The sequence below is a fragment of the Nerophis ophidion genome, linkage group LG14 (assembly GCF_033978795.1).
Source record: "Nerophis ophidion isolate RoL-2023_Sa linkage group LG14, RoL_Noph_v1.0, whole genome shotgun sequence".
In the NCBI taxonomy this organism is placed as follows: domain Eukaryota; kingdom Metazoa; phylum Chordata; class Actinopteri; order Syngnathiformes; family Syngnathidae; genus Nerophis; species Nerophis ophidion.
Window position 1 is genome coordinate 2442972 of NC_084624.1, and position 21459 is coordinate 2464430.

At 41.9% G+C, this 21459-nt stretch overlaps 1 protein-coding gene across 1 annotated transcript in view; it reads left to right on the forward strand.

Annotated features, from left to right (window-relative positions):
• ncstn (nicastrin) overlaps positions 1-15360 on the forward strand; it is a 32217-nt gene extending 16857 nt beyond the window's left edge. Inside the window, exons 9-18 of the mRNA XM_061919570.1 lie at positions 652-804; positions 871-975; positions 2539-2616; positions 2714-2883; positions 2948-3050; positions 4922-5020; positions 5097-5178; positions 6631-6794; positions 6871-7086; positions 14528-15360. Of these exons, the coding sequence (XP_061775554.1) occupies positions 652-804; positions 871-975; positions 2539-2616; positions 2714-2883; positions 2948-3050; positions 4922-5020; positions 5097-5178; positions 6631-6794; positions 6871-7086; positions 14528-14650 (1293 nt within the window). The 3' untranslated portion in view covers positions 14651-15360. The remainder of the gene's footprint in view (positions 1-651; positions 805-870; positions 976-2538; positions 2617-2713; positions 2884-2947; positions 3051-4921; positions 5021-5096; positions 5179-6630; positions 6795-6870; positions 7087-14527) is intronic.
• The last annotated feature ends 6099 nt before the right edge of the window (positions 15361-21459 follow it).

The following is a 21459-nucleotide window of genomic DNA, read 5'->3' on the forward strand; positions in this document are numbered from 1 at the left end:
TTGTCCTTACTTATCGCCATCCATTAACGGCAGTGCGTTCTTAAACCCACACCGAGACTCTACACTACAGAATTGAAGCGAGGGAAATGAAGTGAAAAAAAAGCGATCAGCTCTGTTTATTGGGAGGTAAAATCGCCGGAACAAGGTCAGGTAATTGCTTTCCGCCATGTTCTCTCCAGCCAAACGGCGCTATTGTGCGTGCATGTGTGCGTTGCGACTCCACTTCCAGGAAATGAGCAGTGTTGCCTAAAAGGCATTAATAAATTACGGTTTTTCGATGATTAAAAAAATCTATTTCTCATCGTCTGGAATTTTTCCGCAGTATGACATTATACCATTTATCCATTTTTAATCCATCTTAAAATGCTAGTAGTGTAGTGTTACTTTTCTACTCATTGGAAAATAAGCAGGAGCATCAAAACATTGTTTTAGAGACACAGTAACTTAACAACTGTTGTTTTGTGTGTGATTTGATGCTATATTTTGCTGTAATGCATGTTATTTCTCAGACTGCACCAGTGTCAATAGTTGTATGAAGCAGAACATTTGCTCTTGACTTTCCCATTTGCTGTAATTGCACGTTGAAAGCTAATAATCGATCTAATTATGTGACTCCATGACATTTGCATATATCTCCTTTTTCCTGCACAGCTGGACAGCCGATCGTTTTTTTACGACGTGGCTCCCGGAGCGCAGAGCGCGGCCTCTGGCTTCATCGCTCTGCTGGCGGCCGCTCATGCTCTGCGCAACGCTACCCAGGACACCTCGCTCAACCGCACCATCCTTTACACTTTCTTCCAAGGGGTCAGTCTGTTTCATTTTGTCTTTAAAAATTAAGAAGCACTTGAAATCATGCTTGATGTCTCGCAGGAAACTTTTGACTACATTGGCAGTTCCAGGATGGTGTACGACATGGAGAAGCAACAGTTTGTTGTGGACCTGGACAATGTTCACTCCCTTCTGGAGGTTGGACAGGTAGGTCCAGGCGACACACACACATGATTATTTCAAGTTTATTGTTCTTCGGTCAATGGTCAACAAAGCAAACAAACAGTTGTACATTCATAGATTGAAAATAAAAGTTGTACATTCATAGATTGAAAATAAAAGTTGTACATTCATAGATTGAAAATAAAAAAATGTTACAGACCGAAAGGGTTTAGGCTGAAGTTAAACACTTATTGTGCCTAACCCTGTAAATAATTTCAAGTACAAAATAAACTTCCGAAAATTATAAAATGTCCTTTGCAAAACTAATTATAAATACACATTATAAACAACATTATAAACAACTTGAACATAGTTCAATTTTATACACAGTACAGGCATGTGAAATATCCCTGTGTACATATAGACCTTTACACTAATTATATATACAAACAATTGTACTTCTATTATTATTTATATCTCATGTTTAATTTGTAATTAACATTAATGATAGTATTAACTACAATGTTAATTCAAGAGTGATATATTTTTTCAAGACATTGGTCTTAAAGTGTTTTTTAAATGTGTGAATGGAACTGGAACATTTGAAGGAATCATCCAAGCTGTTCCACAGTTGAACTCCTCTAACAGAAACACATCTACTTTTTAAGCTTGTTTTTATTTTTGCTTTCTGAAAGAAAGCTGAACCTCTGAGATCATAGGGATTCTCTCTGGGTTTAAATCTCACTTGTAGACACCCAGGCAGCATGTGGTTATGAGCTTTGAAAGCCATAATAGTAGTATTGAGGTCAACAAGATCGTTTTAATGTTTTTAATTTAATGAAGAGAGCATTGGTATGGTCATGATAATTTGCATAAGTTACAATTCTAATTATACATCATGTGTGCCACTTGCTGTTAGTGCTACACCAAAGACAATGTTTCAAGTAACATTTTAACATTCATAACTTTGTGTAAAGAGTGGTTTACCATTGTATTATATTTGTATCTTGATTTTGAGGTCGCATAGGCAGATTTTGAGGACAGGTTTTGCAAGCACAGAAATTATTTCATTCTGCTATTGAACAAACGCGCTCGGGCGCTGTAAGCAATAAACGGAGTGCAACCTCTTTAACCCTGTTTGGAAGCAACAGTTGAAGAAAACAAACACGTACTGACTGACGTGATGATTTATTGATGCTGGAAAAAAATCATCAAAGTAATTTTTTGTATTGATTATTCAGCCCTGCCTGCTTCCTGCAAAGTAGGAGAAAAGGAGTGCTGTGCGTAAATGTGTCACACTAACCAATGTTGCTGGCTAATCTTGCCTCATTGGAGAGTTTTTTTTTTAATTGTCAGTTTGATGTCATAATTACTCATAACTGCCTGATAATTATACGTGCGAAATGTATTGTGCACTCCTATTTTGAATCATTTTATTGATTGACCTTTACTGAGCCACAAGATCCATTCCTATGTTACAGTAAGTTATTTTTCTGGTTTCTAAACAGTAGTGTGTTCTAGTCCAAAATGAATATTGCGTACAGTTGTTCCCATGCGCCTCTGGATTCAACAAAAACTGTAAAAGTCATGTGAATGTGCTCCGTTTAGGTGGGCCTGCGAGCCAACTCCAGACTGTGGCTCCACTCAGATCCGGTTTCCAGGAGGAACACCAGTGTCGATGATGAGGTTGGTGTTTTCTCACCAGATTTTTTCTGTCCTTTACAAAGGAAACCATTTTACTCCCAACTGGACCACTGAGGTTGTCTTGCCGTTTGTGTTGTAGGTGAAGACGCTGGTAGAAAACCTGCAGTCGTCTGTGATGGGTTTAAACGTCTCTGTGAGCGAGCCCAACTTCTCACAGCCGCTGCCGCCCTCGTCCTTCCAGCGCTTCTTGCGGTCCCGGCCCATCCCGGGCGTTGTCATCCAAGACCACCAGTCGGCTTTCAGCAACAAGTAAAGCATCACGTTGGTTAGCGGCTTTTAGAGGATACCTGCTTCCTGACGTACGTTTTTGCAGGTTCTACGAAAGCATGTATGACAATGCAGACTACTTGAGCCTGTCCTACCCGCAGAACATGACCCAAGAAGAGCAGCTGGAGTTTATCACGGAGACAGCCAAGGTTAGTACATCCCTGCTTACATTAAAGGCCTACTGAAATGAGATGTTCTTATTTAAACGGGGATAGCAGCTCCATTCTATGTGTCATACTTCATCATCTCGCCATATTGCCATATTTGTGCTGAAAGGATTTAGTAGAGAACATCCACCATAAAGTTCGCAACATTTAGTCGCCAATAAAAAAGCCTTGCCTGTACCGGAAGTAGCAGACGATGTGCGCGTGACGTCACTGGTTGTAGAGCTCCTCGCATCATCACATTGTTTACAATCATGACCACCAGCAGCTAGAGCGTTTCGGACCGAGAAAGCGACAATTTTCCCATTAATTTCAGCGAGGATGAAAGATTCATGGATGAGGATAGTGAGAGTGAAGGACTACAAAAAAAAGTTACAATAAAAAAGGCGAGGGCAGTGAGAGCGATTCAGATGTTATTAAACACATTTACTAGGATAATTCTGGAAAATCCCTTATCTGCCTATTGTGTTAGTGTTTCAGTGAGATTATATGGTACAGTACCTGAAAGTCAGATGGGTGTGGCGACTGCCAGTGTCTCCCGTGGGAGGAGGTAATAGTACGCAGCTGCAGGAGGACGCAAGCTCCGCTCATAGCTACGGTAAGAGCCAACTTATTTCCACAATTTTCTCACCGAAAGCTGCCGGTTGACATGTGGTCGGGATCCATGTTCGCTTGACCGCTCTGTTCCGTAGTAAAGCTTCACCTTTGTGAATTTTAAACAAGGAAACACCGGCTGTGTTTCTGTTGCTAAAAGCTCAAATCTTCCCACCTCCATCTTTCTACTTTGACTTCTTATAGCTGGGATCGGGCTGGGAAACAATGTCCGCTACAACTGGTAACGTCAAACGCACGTGTCATCATACCGCGACGTTTTCAACAGGACACTTCGCGGGAAATTTAAAATTGCAATTTAGTAAACTAAAGCGGGCGTATTGGCATGTGTTGCAATGTTAATATTTCATCATTGATATATAAACTATCAGACTGCGTGGTCGCTAGTAGTGGCTTTCAGTAGGCCTTTAATATAATACATAAAACACTAAAATAGGTTACATTTCAGTAGGACTTTAATATAATACATAAAACACTAAAATAGGTTAAATTTCAGTAGGACTTTAATATAATACATAAAACACTAAAATAGGTTACATTTCAGTAGGACTTTAAAATAATACGCTGGTGCAAGGGAGTGACACCAAATTCAGGGCCCCCATAGTCCAGACTCTCTAATAAGGCCCTTGGCTCCCACTTAACCCAAAGTCAGCGCGCTATGCACACACACTTGCTATCTTTACATGCACTAAAAAACTTAGTCTTGCATTGATTTGGTTGAAACCAGCTTTTTAAAACACCTGTAAAACCTAATTAGGTTTTTGAATTTTTAAAGATGAGTTTAAAATATCTAAATAAATCCCCTGAATAATTTGGTTTTGTTTTACGCTAACAAAAAAAAGAAATTCAATACCAAGTGGCCAGACTATGAATTTAAATAATCATTTAACATGTCATTATTCACTTAAATATGATTATACAACTCCTGTAAGACCTTGAAGATATTCAGTTGTTAAATTTTTCAGAAAAAAACAGATAACAGACATGACAGCGAACTAGAGTCATTTATGTCTTAAAGAAACACTGAAAAATAAATAGAATAACTTGTGGTAATCAGTAACAGTTTCATTTTTACATCAGGCAGAGTAAAAAAATATGTATTCACTCAATTAATTCTGTGTAAAAAATATAAATAATATGACATCCCCACTTAACTCCACCACGCACACACTTTGACGGCGCTGTCCTGGTGGAAGATGGTGGTGTGTGACACAGTTGACTAATGGCCTTGTGGATCTCATCAGGCGCTGGCAGAGGTGGCCACCGTGGTTGCTCGAGCTCTCTACAAACAGGCCGGAGGAGATCAGTCCCGGCTGAGCACCATCAACGCAGACGCACGAATAGTAAACCTTTCATTTGTTTCATCCTTTAAAAAAACACGTACAATAACCAATGTTTTTTTGTTTTCTGCAACTTCAGGTGAACTACATCCTTTACAGTTTCCTTGTCCAGTCAAACAACACCTGGCTGCAGCAGATGGTCACTTCAGCTAGCTCTCTCAGTGAGTTGAATAGAAATACATTTGTAACCTCAAATGATCTTTTTTTACCCTCATAAATAATGCTCCATCCCTCTAAGTTATCTTTGTGTTTTGGGAAACAAATATCATATATGTTACAATTTAGACAGGCCGGTCAAATAGTCAAATGTTTTGACTAGTGCCGTTCAAATAATTACATTTTAGTCACGACCAGGATTTTGGTTGCTCTGATTAAATGAGGCTGATCGGTGATATAAACATCTAAAAGCAAGCGCTGCTGCATATCAAATAAAGCACTCTCACAACCAACAGTCAGCTAGCCACCAGGGGGCGAAAAACATAAGCTAAGGGTATATAACCAACTAGGGCTGGGCAATATATCTCGCTGTCTCTGTGCGATGTTGGAGTATACCTTCTCACGCAGTTGCTTTTGGCTGCAGGCATTACACTACAGGCTCTTCTCACTCTTTAACGCCTCTCCTTCTCACAGAGACGTAAAACAAGCGCACCTTCTTACATACGTCACATACGGATACACCCTCGCAGAGCAGAGAGGTAGCGGGTAATGTTAGCTGTGGTGCGAGAGAAAGAAGGTGCCAATCTGGTAACAAATGAAGAAAGAATTAATTCCCAAGAAAAACAGCAGGGGGTCCATCGTCTGGCGGTGATTTGGCTTCAAGTGGTAATATGTCGAACAGACAACCCTAATTTGTCAAGTGTGGGGCAAAAGCGTTGCTACAAAAAGTAACATTACTGTTAATATGTAGCGTCTTTTGAAAAGTCTGCATGTCAACATCTCCGTTCGGCGCCACACCAACAAAATGCCGAGGCAACCATTTCCACATCAACAACTTATGAAACAAAGAGTCAACAACAGGAGATAACATCTGCAGGAACCTACCACATAGCGAAGGACATACACTATTTGATTTCCTGTTATGCAGCTCATTTTTATGTGACAGTTATTGAAATATCTTGTGTGACATCATGCACAAAAGTGCACTTTATTTGTTTTAAACTATTGTAGTGGCATTCTGTACAAAAAGTGAACTTTAATTTAGTGTTTTGTTATGTCATCTTAGTGACATCATGCACAAAAGTGCACTCATAGCTTGTTTTAAAATGTCTCTGACAATCTTGCACTTTCTGTTTGGAAATGACATGAATGTTTGTGCCACTGCTTAATAACTGTTTAATAAATACAGTTTTAGTTGTGATTTCCCTCTCTGCATGAAAGTTTAAAAGTAGCATATATGAATGCAGTATGAAGAAGAATGTTTGAATGTAGACACATAGAATCATCATACTGCTGTCATTATATGCATCAAGTGTTCATTCAAGGCTGAGGCAAAAATATTGAGATAAATATGGTGTATCGTGACATGGCCTTAAAATATCAAGATATGAAAAAAAGGCCATATCGCCCAGCTCTATAACCAACAATACTTTGTCCTTCTTGATTATGTCCGCCAGAGAATAGGCCCACCAACTTTTATGTTGGCGTGGAAAACCAGTTGAGTGAGCCGACCCACCTGGTAGAGCACGTGCTGGCCAACCTAACGGGCAGCGTGGTCAACGTCACCCAGGACGACTGCCAGAAGCAGCGCGAAAACGAGAGCGACAGCGAGACCAAACACGTGAGCAAACGCCCTCATTGCACTCCTGAGCGCCCCGCTGTGGTCTAAAAGCTGACTGTCGTCCTCCTCCCCTCAGCTGTACAAGTACTCGTGGGTCCAAGGAGCAGTGCGGCCCAACAGCACGGAGAGGGAAGGTTTCTGCGTGCGCTCCACCATACACCGTTCCACGGCAGTGTCGCCCGCCTTTGAATTGCGAGAGTACGCCTCCAAAGACTACTCCACGTGGACCGAATCCAGGTGGAAGTCCAACTTCAAAGGCCGCGTGTTCCTAGTGGCCAGTCACCAGCTGGAGGTAGGCCACACCCTTTTCTATCCTTCACTCTCCAAATTCTATTCCTTGTACTTACAAAATCTGAAAAACATAGATTCTTAAAAAACAACAGTTTTAGGAAGCAAGATAAATGATATCATTTTCTTAATTTGGCCATGGCTAACTTAAAAAAAATTTAGTAAAAACATAAAGATGATTTTCTTATGTTGCTTTTTTTGTATTTTTTCTGCCACAAGAGAGCGCCTGGTGTGTCCATATGTTTACATCACCGAGTGGTCTGCTGCTTCCTTGCTTCCTTGCTCCCTGGAAGTTTGTTGTAGATCAAAAATCATGCCTCTCACCTGACAAGTAGAAGGCGGAAGATACAATCTGACAAATTGGGACACTTTGACAGCCATTTAGGACCTGGAATTAGAACAACACAAAAAGCGCTTGTTTTATTTAATATTTAGAATGCATCAAAAAATCAATCTGTCATCTCTTTTATAATGATTGTGAACGATAGGCAAAATTACAGAAAAAGTGCAGTTCCCCTTTATAAGTTGTGTGGTATCTGTGATTCACAACTGTCTGTGAGGCCGTGAATGTGACGAGCTGAATACGGGGCTCCATTAGCTTTGCAAAACAGGGGGGTTTAGCCCCCAGGACGTTCACAGGTTGCGAGCACACTCGCTCACAGCGTTTTGGCAGTGTATTAGATTTACACAACAAACACTGAATACATCTAAATAGTTCAAACTGGAACTGGTAGAAAGCTTTAGTCATCTTTGGTAAGCATGAGATGGCACAAACACTTAAGGACAGGCAACTTGCAAACAGGAAAATGTTGCACAGATTCATGCAGTGTAAAAGAACTTGCAAAGCCCTGCAGAGTTTACCTGAAGACAGAGGAAGTTCTGCTCTAAAGAAACTCTTTTAGATTTTCAGTATTGTGGGTGTTGGTGAAATGGATCACAATGGATAAAAAGCGCTAATGAAGGGTCGCCACTAACGTTCCCTTTAATTTTTTGTGTGTGAACAAAGGCAAAAACTCTCTGTGCATTCAGTGGAGCGCATGTGAGCAACTTTAGACATGCACACTATAATAATAATACATTTTACTTCCTGAATTTTGCGGATTATAAGTCGCTCCGGAGTATACGTCGCACCGGCCGAAAATGCATAATACAGAAGGAAAAAAACATATATACGTCGCACTGGAGTATAAGTCGCATTTTTGGGGGGAAATTTGTGTGATAAAATCCAACAGCAAGAATAGACATTTGAAAGGCAATTTAAACTAAATAAAGAATAGTGAAGAACAGGCTGAATAAATGTAGGTTATATGAGGCATAAATAAGCAACTGCTATGTTAACCCAACATATTATGGTAAGAGTCATTCAAATAACTATAACATATAGAACATGCTATACCTTTACCAAACTATCTCTCACTCCTAATCCATAAATCTTCTTCCTGGATGTGGCTTCTAAACAACTCTGCCAACTCCAAAAGTATGCACCGCTTCCTCTTGTCCTTTTCTGCTGCATATTTCACTACATCAGGCCTGTAATCTGCACTACATGATCTCCTTTTCAACGCCATTTTTCTTCACTTTATATAAGTTACCGCCAACGTTGAAATGATCTATTTTAATAGCTATGGCAGTAGCATATAGCATATGGCATAAAGCAATTAGCATCTCATGACCCACAATGCATTTCTGCCATGACCCTACCCCGACGAATTCTTATTGGTTGACGTGAATGAGGTAAATAATATTTGATATTTTACGGTAATGTGTTAATAATTTCACACATAAGTCACTCGGGAGTATATGTCGCACCCCCGGCCAAACTATGAATTAAACTGCGATTTATGATCCGAAAAATACGGTATAAAGCGCATTTCTGGGCACTCGAGGACAGCGTACAAATTCAAAACAATAAGATGAAATTGGATAAAAACGCCAACAACAAAGATAGATAAGATAAGATGATTACAAGGAATAAGCAGTCAGGAATAGCTGTGTTTTGAGTCTTGATTTGAAGAGGGATATTGAGTCTAAGTCACGAAGGTCTGCTGGTAATGAGTTCCAAAGATGTGGGGCAGAGCGGCTGAAAGCTCGGGCCTCCATGGTGGACACTTTCAATAAGGGGACAGCGAGATGGATGGATGAAGAGGATCTTAGGGAAGGTGAGGGCGTGGCCACATGGAGCGGGTCAGAGAGATATGACGGAGAGACGTTATGGATGGCTTTGAAAGTCAGGAGAATTATTTTAAAGTGGATACCATGTTTGTAGGTAGCCAGTGAAGTAGTTGCTGCAGAACAGGGCTGATGTGCTGAATTGAAGGGCTTCTGCTGATTATCCGGGCTGCAAAGTTCTGGAGAAGCTGAAGTTTGTGAAGTGACTTGTGAGGGAGACCAAACAATAGTCCAGGCGAGAGGTGACCAGGCTATGGACTAATATGGCAGCAGTTTGTGAGCTAAGGGATGGGCGAAGTCCATTAAGGTTTCGTAGATGAAAGTAAGCAGACCGGGTAATGTTGTTTATGTGGGCTTGAAAGGAGGGTGTGTCGTCCAGGATGACACCCAGACTCTTGACTTGGGAGGAGGGGGAGACAGAGAAATTGCCGAGAGTAACGGACAAGATGTTGGTTTTTGGCGAGAATGTTTTTGTACCGACAAGTAAGAGATTGGTTGAATCTACCAGCAGCACACCTGTCCCAAACATGACATCATCATTTCAATGTCTTAATATTATAAACAAATAACAGCAGTCATTTCCATGAGATTATTTTGGAATATATATTTATATATATATGTATATATATATATATATATATATATATATATATATATATATATATATATATATATATATATGTTCAATTCAAAATTTTAAAAAGCTGTAAGCAATAAACATCAACATTATATCAAAAGAAGGCTTGACATGAACAACTTAGCATGTAATGAGTTGACACCTTGTTAGTCGTGTGTAATTTTCACATTGGATTATTTTTGTTAAATTCAACAGAATATTTATATTAAAAAAAGTGCTGTTTTTCTATGCCGTGTTTGTGCCTCTTAAGCCCTCACTTAGGCTGTGTAAAGGTCATGCTACTTGTACACTGAGCACAAATGATGTTAATGCACCTTATTTTTCTCTTTTTCTCAAAATAAGAATAAATTAAAAAAACGAATGAAGTGGAATTGGAAGCAGAAAAATCCTATCAATGCTCACCCCTAGTCATAAATCAGATGTTTATGATAATAGTTTTACTATAGAGGCAACCTCTTTTTCCACTGTACTGGTACTTTAAAACACCTGAACAGTTGTTGCAATAATTGAACAGTGTTGAGGAACATTGTTTTATCTGTTGTGGCCGCCTATTGTCACCTGTTACTCACAGAGTTGCATTGCAAAACCTTACAGAACAAATTATCTGTTTATTTTGTTTAGAGGTCAGATTGGATTTGATTTTGTGCACGGCATCGATTTGCTGGGCGCAGAGGACGTGTGAGCAGTGTGCAACTGCGCAGGCAATCAGAAGACACATTTATGTAGTTAATAGCGCGCAGTGCGGTTTGTGTCACGCTTTAAGGTGGTGAAAAAGTGTTTTTTACAGACCGGTACTTACAACTACGATCTTATTTCTTCTGTGTTGGGAAGGCTGTGTCAGCCTGAGTGTGTGAACTACGAGGAGCAGGGTTTCCCTCTGTGCATGGCACAGGAGAAAGGGACACACACACAGCTCTGTGCGCACAGAGTGATCAGTACTTCTGCGTCAATCACTTGTCCATTTGGTTATGGTTATGAGTTTATTTCAGACATGCTATACAGTTGTGATCAAAATGATTCAACCACCACACAATGTTGGTGTTTTAGCAAGTTGGACATTTATTCCGTATTTTGTTTATAGTCATATCAAATAAAGATGTGTCAAATAAACAAATGCAACTTCAATTGTAACACTGTATTTTACAAAATACCAAAAAAGGACATTTTTCTTTATATCTCATTGACAAAATGATTCAACCCCTTGAAGATCATAACTCTTAAGAACAGAATTTGAATTAGGTCTTTTCAATCGAGTGTTGAAAACACCTGTAGATGTGATTAGAACCATAACCAGCAACAATTAAATTGATTGAAAAAGACAGTGACGCTCAGCTTCTTGTAGATGGTCAATGGTGTATTTGCAACATGGTGAAGTCCAGGGAGTGGTCAAAGAAGTCAAGAGAGGAGGTCATTTCTCTTCATAAGAAAGGATATGGCTATAAGAAAATAGCAAAGACATTACACATTCCAAGAGACACAGTTGGGAGCATAATTTGCAAGTTTCAAGCTAAAGGCACAGTGGAAACCCTACCTGGGCGTGGTAGAAAGAGGATGCTGTGTGCAACTGCTGTCCAGTATTTGAAGCGTACAGTGGTGAAAACCCCCGGGTAACAGCTGAGGAACTACAACAGGACATTGCAGAGGCGGGAACGCAGGTTTCGTCCCAGACAATAAGGCGCGCACTACGAGATGAAGGCCTCCATGCCAGAACTCCCAGGCGCACACCACTTCTGACTACCAGGCACAAGAAAAATAGACTCCAGTATGCCAAAAATCTTCTGGACAAACCCCAAAGGTTTTGGGAAACTGTTCTATGGAGTGATGAGACAAAAGTGGAACTCTTTGGGCCTATAATTCAACGTTATGTCTGGAGGAGAAAAAATGAAGCTTACAAAGAGAAGAACACCTTGCCTACTGTTAAGCATGGTGGGGGGTCAATCATGCTCTGGGGCTGTTTCTCTGCCTCAGGTACCGGGAATCTCCAGCGCGTTCAAGGCATTATGAATTTTATTTCCTAGCAGGATATATTAGCTGCAAATGTCATGAAGTCAGTGAGGAAGCTGAGGCTTGGGAGACGTTGGACCTTCCAACAGGACAAGGATCCCAAGCATACCTCCAAATCAACATCAGAGTGCTTGCAGAAGACTCTGGAGTGGCCAGACCTAAATCCTCTAGAAAAGCTGTGGTGGGACTTGAAGAAGGCAGTTGCAGCACGCAAGCCCAAGAATATGAATGAACTGGAGGCCTTTGCCCAAGAGGAATGGGCTAAAATACTGGAGATGCTTGCAAGAAGCTTATGTATCACCTTTGAAGGATGTCATTACTGCCAAAGGGTGTTCTACTAAGTACTAAAGATGCATGGAACTAGGGGGTTGAATCATTTTGTCAATGAGATATTAAGAAAAATGTCCTTTTTTGCTATTTTGTAAAATACAGTGTTACAATTGAAGTTGCATTTGTCTATTTGACACATCTTTATTTGATATGACTAGAAACAAAATATGGAATAAATGTCCAACTTGCTAAAACAGCAAAATTGTGTGGGGGTTGAATCATTTTGATCACAACTGTCCAGGTGGGTGAACATTTTACTCTAGTTTTTTGGACGGATTTCTTTTAAGAAGAAAAATGCGACAAAAGGGTTGAAATTCTTATTCGTACGCGTGCGGCAGGTTTTTCATTTCAAGTCGCACGGTCTATTTTTAGGAGGACTGTCATCATGTTATTTTGTCCAGCTCTGGTTTTGTAATAAAGAGATTGTTGATTGATCCTCAAATCATTCTTCCGTGTAGATCAACAATACTCTGCTTTTAGACAAGGAGGACCCCAACAACACTCTGTTAAGAGCAGCAAAATGTCTTTTTAATTCAAACTATCCTAAAGTCTAACATTGTTGCTTTTTTGAGTATTTACAGGGCTCTTATTACTTGTTAAATATAACAACAACATCACAAAGTAGGTGAGAGCAATCCTCCCTGCCCTAAAACTGTAGTTAAGGCTGCAGGCATGTTGGCGGCTGGCAGAAAGTTGTCCCACACTACTGGCTGGCAGAAAGGTGTCCCACACTACTGGCTGGCAGAAAGGTGTCCCACACTACTGGCTGGCAGAAAGGTGTCCCACACTACTGGCTGGCAGAAAGGTGTCCCACACTACTGGCTGGCAGAAAGTTGTCCCACACTACTGGCTGGCAGAAAGTTGTCCCACACTACTGGCTGGCAGAAAGGTGTCCCACACTACTGGCTGGCAGAAAGGTGTCCCACACTACTGGCTGGCAGAAAGGTGTCCCACAATACTGGCTGGCAGAAAGGTGTCCCACACTACTGGCTGGCAGAAAGGTGTCCCACACTACTGGCTGGCAGAAAGTTGTCCCACACTACTGGCTGGCAGAAAGTTGTCCCACACTACTGGCTGGCAGAAAGGTGTCCCACACTACTGGCTGGCAGAAAGGTGTCCCACACTACTGGCTGGCAGAAAGGTGTCCCACACTACTGGCTGGCAGAAAGTTGTCCCACACTACTGGCTGGCAGAAAGTTGTCCCACACTACTGGCTGGCAGAAAGGTGTCCCACACTACTGGCTGGCAGAAAGGTGTCCCACACTACTGGCTGGCAGAAAGGTGTCCCACACTACTGGCTGGCAGAAAGGTGTCCCACACTACTGGCTGGCAGAAAGTTGTCCCACACTACTGGCTGGCAGAAAGGTGTCCCACACTACTGGCTGGCAGAAAGTTGTCCCACACTACTGGCTGGCAGAAAGTTGTCCCACACTACTGGCTGGCAGAAAGGTGTCCCACACTACTGGCTGGCAGAAAGGTGTCCCACACTACTGGCTGGCAGAAAGGTGTCCCACAATACTGGCTGGCAGAAAGGTGTCCCACACTACTGGCTGGCAGAAAGGTGTCCCACACTACTGGCTGGCAGAAAGTTGTCCCACACTACTGGCTGGCAGAAAGTTGTCCCACACTACTGGCTGGCAGAAAGGTGTCCCACACTACTGGCTGGCAGAAAGGTGTCCCACACTACTGGCTGGCAGAAAGGTGTCCCACACTACTGGCTGGCAGAAAGTTGTCCCACACTACTGGCTGGCAGAAAGTTGTCCCACACTACTGGCTGGCAGAAAGGTGTCCCACACTACTGGCTGGCAGAAAGGTGTCCCACACTACTGGCTGGCAGAAAGGTGTCCCACACTACTGGCTGGCAGAAAGGTGTCCCACACTACTGGCTGGCAGAAAGTTGTCCCACACTACTGGCTGGCAGAAAGGTGTCCCACACTACTGGCTGGCAGAAAGTTGTCCCACACTACTGGCTGGCAGAAAGTTGTCCCACACTACTGGCTGGCAGAAAGTTGTCCCACACTACTGGCTGGCAGAAAGGTGTCCCACACTACTGGCTGGCAGAAAGGTGTCCCACACTACTGGCTGGCAGAAAGGTGTCCCACACTACTGGCTGGCAGAAAGGTGTCCCACACTACCGGCTGGCAGAAAGGTGTCCCACACTACCGGCTGGCAGAAAGGTGTCCCACACTACCAACTGGCAGAAAGTTGTCCCACACTACCGGCTGGCAGAAAGTTGTCCCACACTACCGGCTGGCAGAAAGTTGTCCCACACTACTCGACTAAACTTTCTGTCCCTCCTGCTTAGATGCTGACGCTGGGTGTGGGTGTGGGCGTGCTTGTCACGTCACTGCTGCTCACCTACATCATCAGCTCCAAGGCTGACATCCTCTTCAGCTCTCAACGGGAGCCCACCAACGCCACCTACTGACCGCCTGATGTACGTCCTGACAGGAGACATGGGCCCTACTTCAACACCCATCAGACCCAGACCAGGTTTTTTGTTTGTTTTTTAATCCAAACAACACACCGAGGGCTGCTTTAGACCTGGCCTTGTTTTCCTGGACTCACTGGTTTGAAGTGAGGCGGGTTTTGACGACCGGATTGGCCCCGAGTGGACTCTTTAAGGTCTGGTCAGGTACCAGCAGGTCTTTTGGAAAAGATGGTCATATTTCCTTTTACTAAATGAATGTTCTTGCTTTTTATTGTTCAATGAGGTTTTTGTTGTTAACTTTGTGCGTGTAAGAAACAGCTGATGTTGAAAAATAAGAGCAATGACAATTAAATATGATGGTTGATTATTATTATACAAGCAAGGATAAATGTGAGAGAGAGAAAATGGTCCCGTGCAATACTGTACCATTTACTGTACATAATCTGAGATAGAGTCCAGCACCCTCCGCAGTAGAAGATGGATGGATGGATGAACCTCCAATCACGAAAAAAACACTTGGTGAGACAAATGAACAACAAATGAAGATGTAGTAAGTAGTTTTTGTTTCTTTTTAGACTGGAATTTGCACTGGTAGTCCTGGCTGCTCACTTCTTTTGGATCAGACTTTTCTTTCCCTTCATTGGAAAATATTCTCTTAAACAGCTGTTGATTTCTTGATGAGGAATTAAACTGTTTTCCAATTGTTACTTCTCTTTTTTTTTTTTTTTAATGTGGGCCGTAAATTGATGATCTATCAGGAGCCTATCCCAGCAGATATTGGGGGCGGTACTACTAGTTACTTGTCAATCACAGGAAATATGTACAGTAAGCATTTATAATTTACAACAATTGACAAGTTTCTACTCTCCATGTAACAAAACATACATATTTTGGGATGTGGGAGGAAGTCTGAGTACCATGGAAATAATTTGTTTTGGTAAGTGAACCCAGGTGTCTTGGATGATTAAAAAAAAACTAATAACTTTGAATGAGAACATCTATAGACACAATTTACCGTACTTTTTGGACTATCAGTCACAGTTTTTTTCATAGTTTGGTGCAACTTATACTCAGTAATTTCACACTTTTGTGTGAAATTATTAACACATTACTGTAAAATATCAAATAATATTATTTATCTCATTGACGTAAGAGACTAGACGTCTAAGATTTCATGGGATTTATGGATTAGGAGTGAGAGATAGTTTGGTAAAGGTATAGCATGTTCTATATATTATAGTTATTTGAATGACTCTTACCATAATATGTTAAGTTAACATAGCAGTTGCTTATTTATGCCTCATATAACCTACACTTATTCAGCCTCTTCTTCACTATTCTTTATTTACTTTAAATTGCTTTTTAAATGTCTATTCTTGCTGTTGGATTTTATCAAATTAATTTCCCCAAAAAATGTGACTCCAGTGCGACGTATATATGTTTTTTTCTTTCTTTATTATGCATATTCGGCAGGTGCGACTTATACTCCGGAGCGACTTAAAGTCCAAAAGATACGGTAGTTTTGTTTTCAAAAATGTGCAGATAATGAATTGACAATGAGTGTTGAATCACAGTCTTCATCAGGGCTGTCAAAAGTGAGCCTGCGGGGGCCATTTGTGGGCACTAGCAGATTGTCAGAATAAAATTAAAGATGTAATGAAAAAAAGAAAATGTTCATATCAATAAAAATACTAATATTAATATGTTGTTTTTTTAAATATGTCTGTTTGATACAAAATAATATATTGAGATGACTCCTTCATGCGTTGATTTTCACTACACGTCCCTTGTTGGAAAAAGTTTGGACGCCCCTGGACTATGTTCAGGTGCATCAGGCAGGGGAAAATGGATGGATGGATCTCCATAAATCCATCCATCCATTTTCTACCGCTTGTTACCACTGCTATCCCCAGGTGCATGTCTTTGGAGGCGGGAGGAAGCCGGAGTACCTGGAGGGAACTCACGCAGTCGCGGGGAGAACATGCAGACTCCACACAGAAAGATCCCCAGATTGAACTCAGGACTACTCAGGACCTTCCTGTTGTGAGGCACATGCACTAACCCCTCTGCCACCGTGCTGCCCCAGTTGAAAAAGGGAAGGAGACTAATTGAGGGCTCGGTAAGTTTTTGAACTTCATTTGCTGATTAGAGTACGAACCAATGGCTTACAAGATTCAACTTGTTTATATTTGATCAGATTCTGAATGTTTTACCTTTGGGCTGTTTGATGCCATGGAGGCCTTCCTTTTCTCAACATGGGATGGATAAAATATCTCTTTTGGAACAGCCTTTTTTCTGGGTGCCATTTCTGCAATTGGTTGATTGGTCAGCAACCCCTGGCTCTTTACCGCCGTCCTAGTGGCTCCCAGGACCTCTTTCAGAGATGTGTAAAAATGGAAAAAGATAAAGAAGACTGTTTTGATATATTTTATGAAGGATAACATGTATTGTTAGAAATCCCACTGTTTGTTACGCATGCTTCACTGATGAGAGTATTTGGCGAGCACTGCTTTGTCCTACTCATTTTTAAATGGAACGCAGCATGGTAGAAGTTGCAAAACAACCAAAGAAACAAAAAGTTTTGCCTGAGGAAACACAAAAGGGAGCCTACCGACTGAGTCATACCAATGACTAAAAAAATGGGACTTATTACCTCCCTGCTTGGAATTCAGCATCAAGGGTTGGAATTGGGGGTAAAACATCAAAAATTGTTCCTGAGCGCGCCCACCGCTGGTGCTCACTGCTCCCCTCACCTCCCAGGGGGTGATCAAGGGTGATGGGTCAAATGCGGAGAATAATTTCGCCACACCTAGTGTGTGAAGTGAATTATATTTATATAGCACTTTTTCTCTAGTGACTCAATGCGCTTTACATAGTGAAAGCCAATATCTAAGTTACATTTAAAGCAGTGTGGGTGGCACTGGGAGCAGGTGGGTCAAGTGTCTTGCTCAAGGACACAACGGCAGTGACTAGGATGGCAGAAGTGGGAAACGAACCTGCAACCCTCAAGTTGCTGGCACGGCCGCTCTATACCAACCGAGCTATACCGCCCGGTGTGTGACCATCCATCCATTTTCTACCGCTTGTCCCTTTTGGGGGGGGGTCGCTGGTGCCTATCTCAGATGCATTCGGGCGGAAGGCGTCGTACACCCTGGACAAGTTGCCACCTCATCGCAGGGCTAGTGTGTGACATCCATCCATCCATCCATTTTCTACCGCTTATTCCCTTTGGGGTTGAGGGGGTGGTCGCTGGAGCCTATCTCAGCTGCATTCGGGCAGAAGATGGCGTACACCCTGGACAAGTCGCCACCTCATTGCAAGGCCAGTGTGAGACAATCATGGATAATTAAACTAAGATCTTTTTTTTTTTTTTTTTGCGGCTCCAGACAGATTTTTCTATTTTTTGTATTTTTGGTCCAATATGGGGGCTTCACGGTGGCAGAGGGGTTAGTGCGTCTGCCTCACAATACGAAGGTTCTGTAGTCCTGGGTTCAATCCCAGGCTCGGGATCTTTCTGTGTGGAGTTTGCATGTTCTCCCCGTGACTGCGTGGGTTCTACTCTGGCTTCCTCTCACTTCCAAAGACATGCACCTGGGGATAGGCCCCTCCCACTTCCAAAGACATGCACCTGGGGATAGGCCCCTCCCACTTCCAAAGACATGCACCTGGGGATAGGCCCCTCCCACCTCCAAAGACATGCACCTGGGGATAGGCCCCTCCCACCTCCAAAGACATGCACCTGGGGATAGGCCCCTCCCACCTCCAAAGACATGCACCTGGGGATAGGCCCCTCCCACCTCCAAAGACATGCACCTGGGGATAGGCCCCTCCCACCTCCAAAGACATGCACCTGGGGATAGGCCCCTCCCACCTCCAAAGACATGCACCTAGGGATAGGCCCCTCCCACCTCCAAAGACATGCACCTGGGGATAGGCCCCTCCCACCTCCAAAGACATGCACCTAGGGATAGGCCCCTCCCACCTCCAAAGACATGCACCTGGGGATAGGTTGATTGGCAACACTAAATGGTCCCTAGTGTGTGAATGTTGTCTGTCTATCTGTGTTGGCCCTGTGATGAGGTGGCGACTTGTCCAGGGTGTATCTTGCCTTCCGCCCGATTGTAGCTGAGATAGGCGCCAGCGCCCCCCTCGAGCCCAAAAGGAAATAAGCGGTAGAAATGGATGGATGGGTGGGTGCAATATGGCTCTTTCAACATTTTGGGTTGCCGACCCCTCGTCTAGTAGCAGAAATTTAAATAAAGCAAAACGGCAAAAAAGTGCAAAAATGTAAAAAGAAAAGTCTAAAATGTTAATGCCAAAAACAAACGTTGATCACAATAAGTACCTATCTACATTATTTCAAACCAGGGGTGTCCAAAGTGCGGCCCGGGGGCCATTTGCGGCCCGCAGCTAATTGTTTACCGGCCTGCCACACATTCTGCAAAAATTGGAAAACTGATAGTATTGCAAAAATTAAAAAAAACATTTAAAAGAAGTGGGATTGGGTGAAATCTAATGAGAAAATGTGCCAATGTTGACACAAAGCTGCAATGCAGGCATTTTTTTTTCCTTTTGACTTTTTCTTTTTTTCCCATTGCTAAAAAAAAAAGACAAACAAAATCTATGTTAAAATTTATTATTACTAAAAAATTATCACTTTAAAATGTTTCATGTGGAAAAAATATGGCATATGTTGTGTATTTGCCATATAAAAACATCAAAGTTTTGACAAAAGTGCATAAAACAAACAAAATAATAGTTCAAATTTAAAACCGACATATATCGGAAGTTGATCTTGATGTGTTCTTCTCAATATTCTAAATGCTCTATTCCGTTCTTGTATTGCATCTGTGCACTCTTGTGTCCACCACACCACTATCTTCCTTCTTCTCCCTATACTATTCCTTGGTATGCTCTGTTTGGCTGCTTCTATCATGCACCCCGTAATATCTGTATTTAATTGTTCAATATCTTGATTTATATCTACTTCCTTTTGTCAGAGTTATTTGGTGACGAACCCCAAGATGCAGAGATGGAGGCAGGCATGGAATGTGAAAACATATTTAATTAAATACTAAGACAGAAACAAACCCAAAAAGGTACAAACAAAAAGCACGCACATGGGCGGATATAACAAACTAAGGGCTATGAACAAACTCATCGGAAGCAGGGAACAAAAAACAGTAAGCTACAAAACATCTATCAAACAAAGCTTACCGCTACGCTGCATTCACACGAGCAGTAGAAAATGACATTGACACGACAGGAGCGACATGTGGCAACGACAATGATCTAGCACTGACTGGAAGACAAAGTGGGTACAAATAGGAGCGGGCTGATTGACTACAGGTGTGGCCAGGTGCCAATCAGCCGCAGATGAGGTGACAACAGCAGACAGGGAGACAAACAGGAAACTGAACCAAAATAAGAGCACTTGACAGGAACTAAAGACAGGAGATACTAAACACAGAGGAAACAAAGACAAATGCAGAGGAAAAAACTAAAACATAGATTAACTGTCAGGGGAAAGCCTGACACCTTTAAAGTTATGTCGGTAATTTCCCTAAATTTTCCTCAGTCACCATGATCATACTTCCATCTTCCTTCTATCCTAGTGCTTTCTGTCCTTTGATTTATGTTTATGTGAATGAAGATTGGCTAGTGATCACTTCCCATTGTGCTGTATTTATTTACTTCCCACTCCACCTTTCCTGCTAACCCTTGTGACACTAGTGTTGAATCTATTGCTGTTTCTTTACCCGTGACGACATCTAACCTTGTTCCCGACCCATCATTCACACACACACCACTTCTTTTTCCTCCAAAAGTGCTTCCAATGTTTCCCCATTCCAGTCATCCTTTCACCCCACATTGTGCTATGTGCATTAAAGTCACCACACCAAATAATATTGCCACTCCAGTGCTCCATTATTGTTTCTAGTTGGTGAATTTCTCATTTCTTGCATGGATTATAGAAGTTTAGTACTTTGTATCTTTCTTTATTATTCCATACTTCTACTCCTACTATCTCTAGTTCTTGTTTTACTTTTAATATTGAATAATGCATATCTTCCTTAATAAATATGGCACATCCTCCTCCTTGCCCATCATTCCTATCTTTACGTATCGTTATATATCCTTTTATTATAAAGTTTCATTTTGGCTTCAGCCATGTTTCTTGAATACATATTATATGTGGTTTATTTTTCATATTATTAATATATCCCTTTAATTCCTGTCCGTTTGCTATCAAACTTCTGGCATTCCACTGAACAATGAACATGGCGTTGGATTGTGGTCACATGACTCGGTCTGGTCTACTCTCTGTAGCTCACCTTGCACCTGGTCCCAGGATAGTTCTTTTACATTTAAAAACTTTGCTGCTGCTTTGACAATTATTTTGATTTTCTCAGTCTTGTTTCTAGCCTGTTCTGTACAATTTATTACGTAAGCCAGGAATACAACTAGTTTGTCCATGGAAATTCCTGTATTTGCTGCCTCTTGTTTTTTATTTCTTGAACTATTTTCACTTCTGTCCTGTTCTGCACTTTCTTGATTTCTTATTTGAACTGCCTCTGCGTATGTAATATTTCTTTCAACTCTGATTTGCTGTACTTCTTTTGCCTGTTTCCTTCTGATGCAGCCCCCATACGCTGCTGTGTGATTCCCGCCACAATTACAACACTTGACCTGTTCATTTTCTCCACATTGTCCATATTCATTCTCTCCTCCACAGCGTCCACATCTCATCTTAGCATGACACACACTACTATGTGCCCATAGTGTTGTCACTTGAAACAACGTAC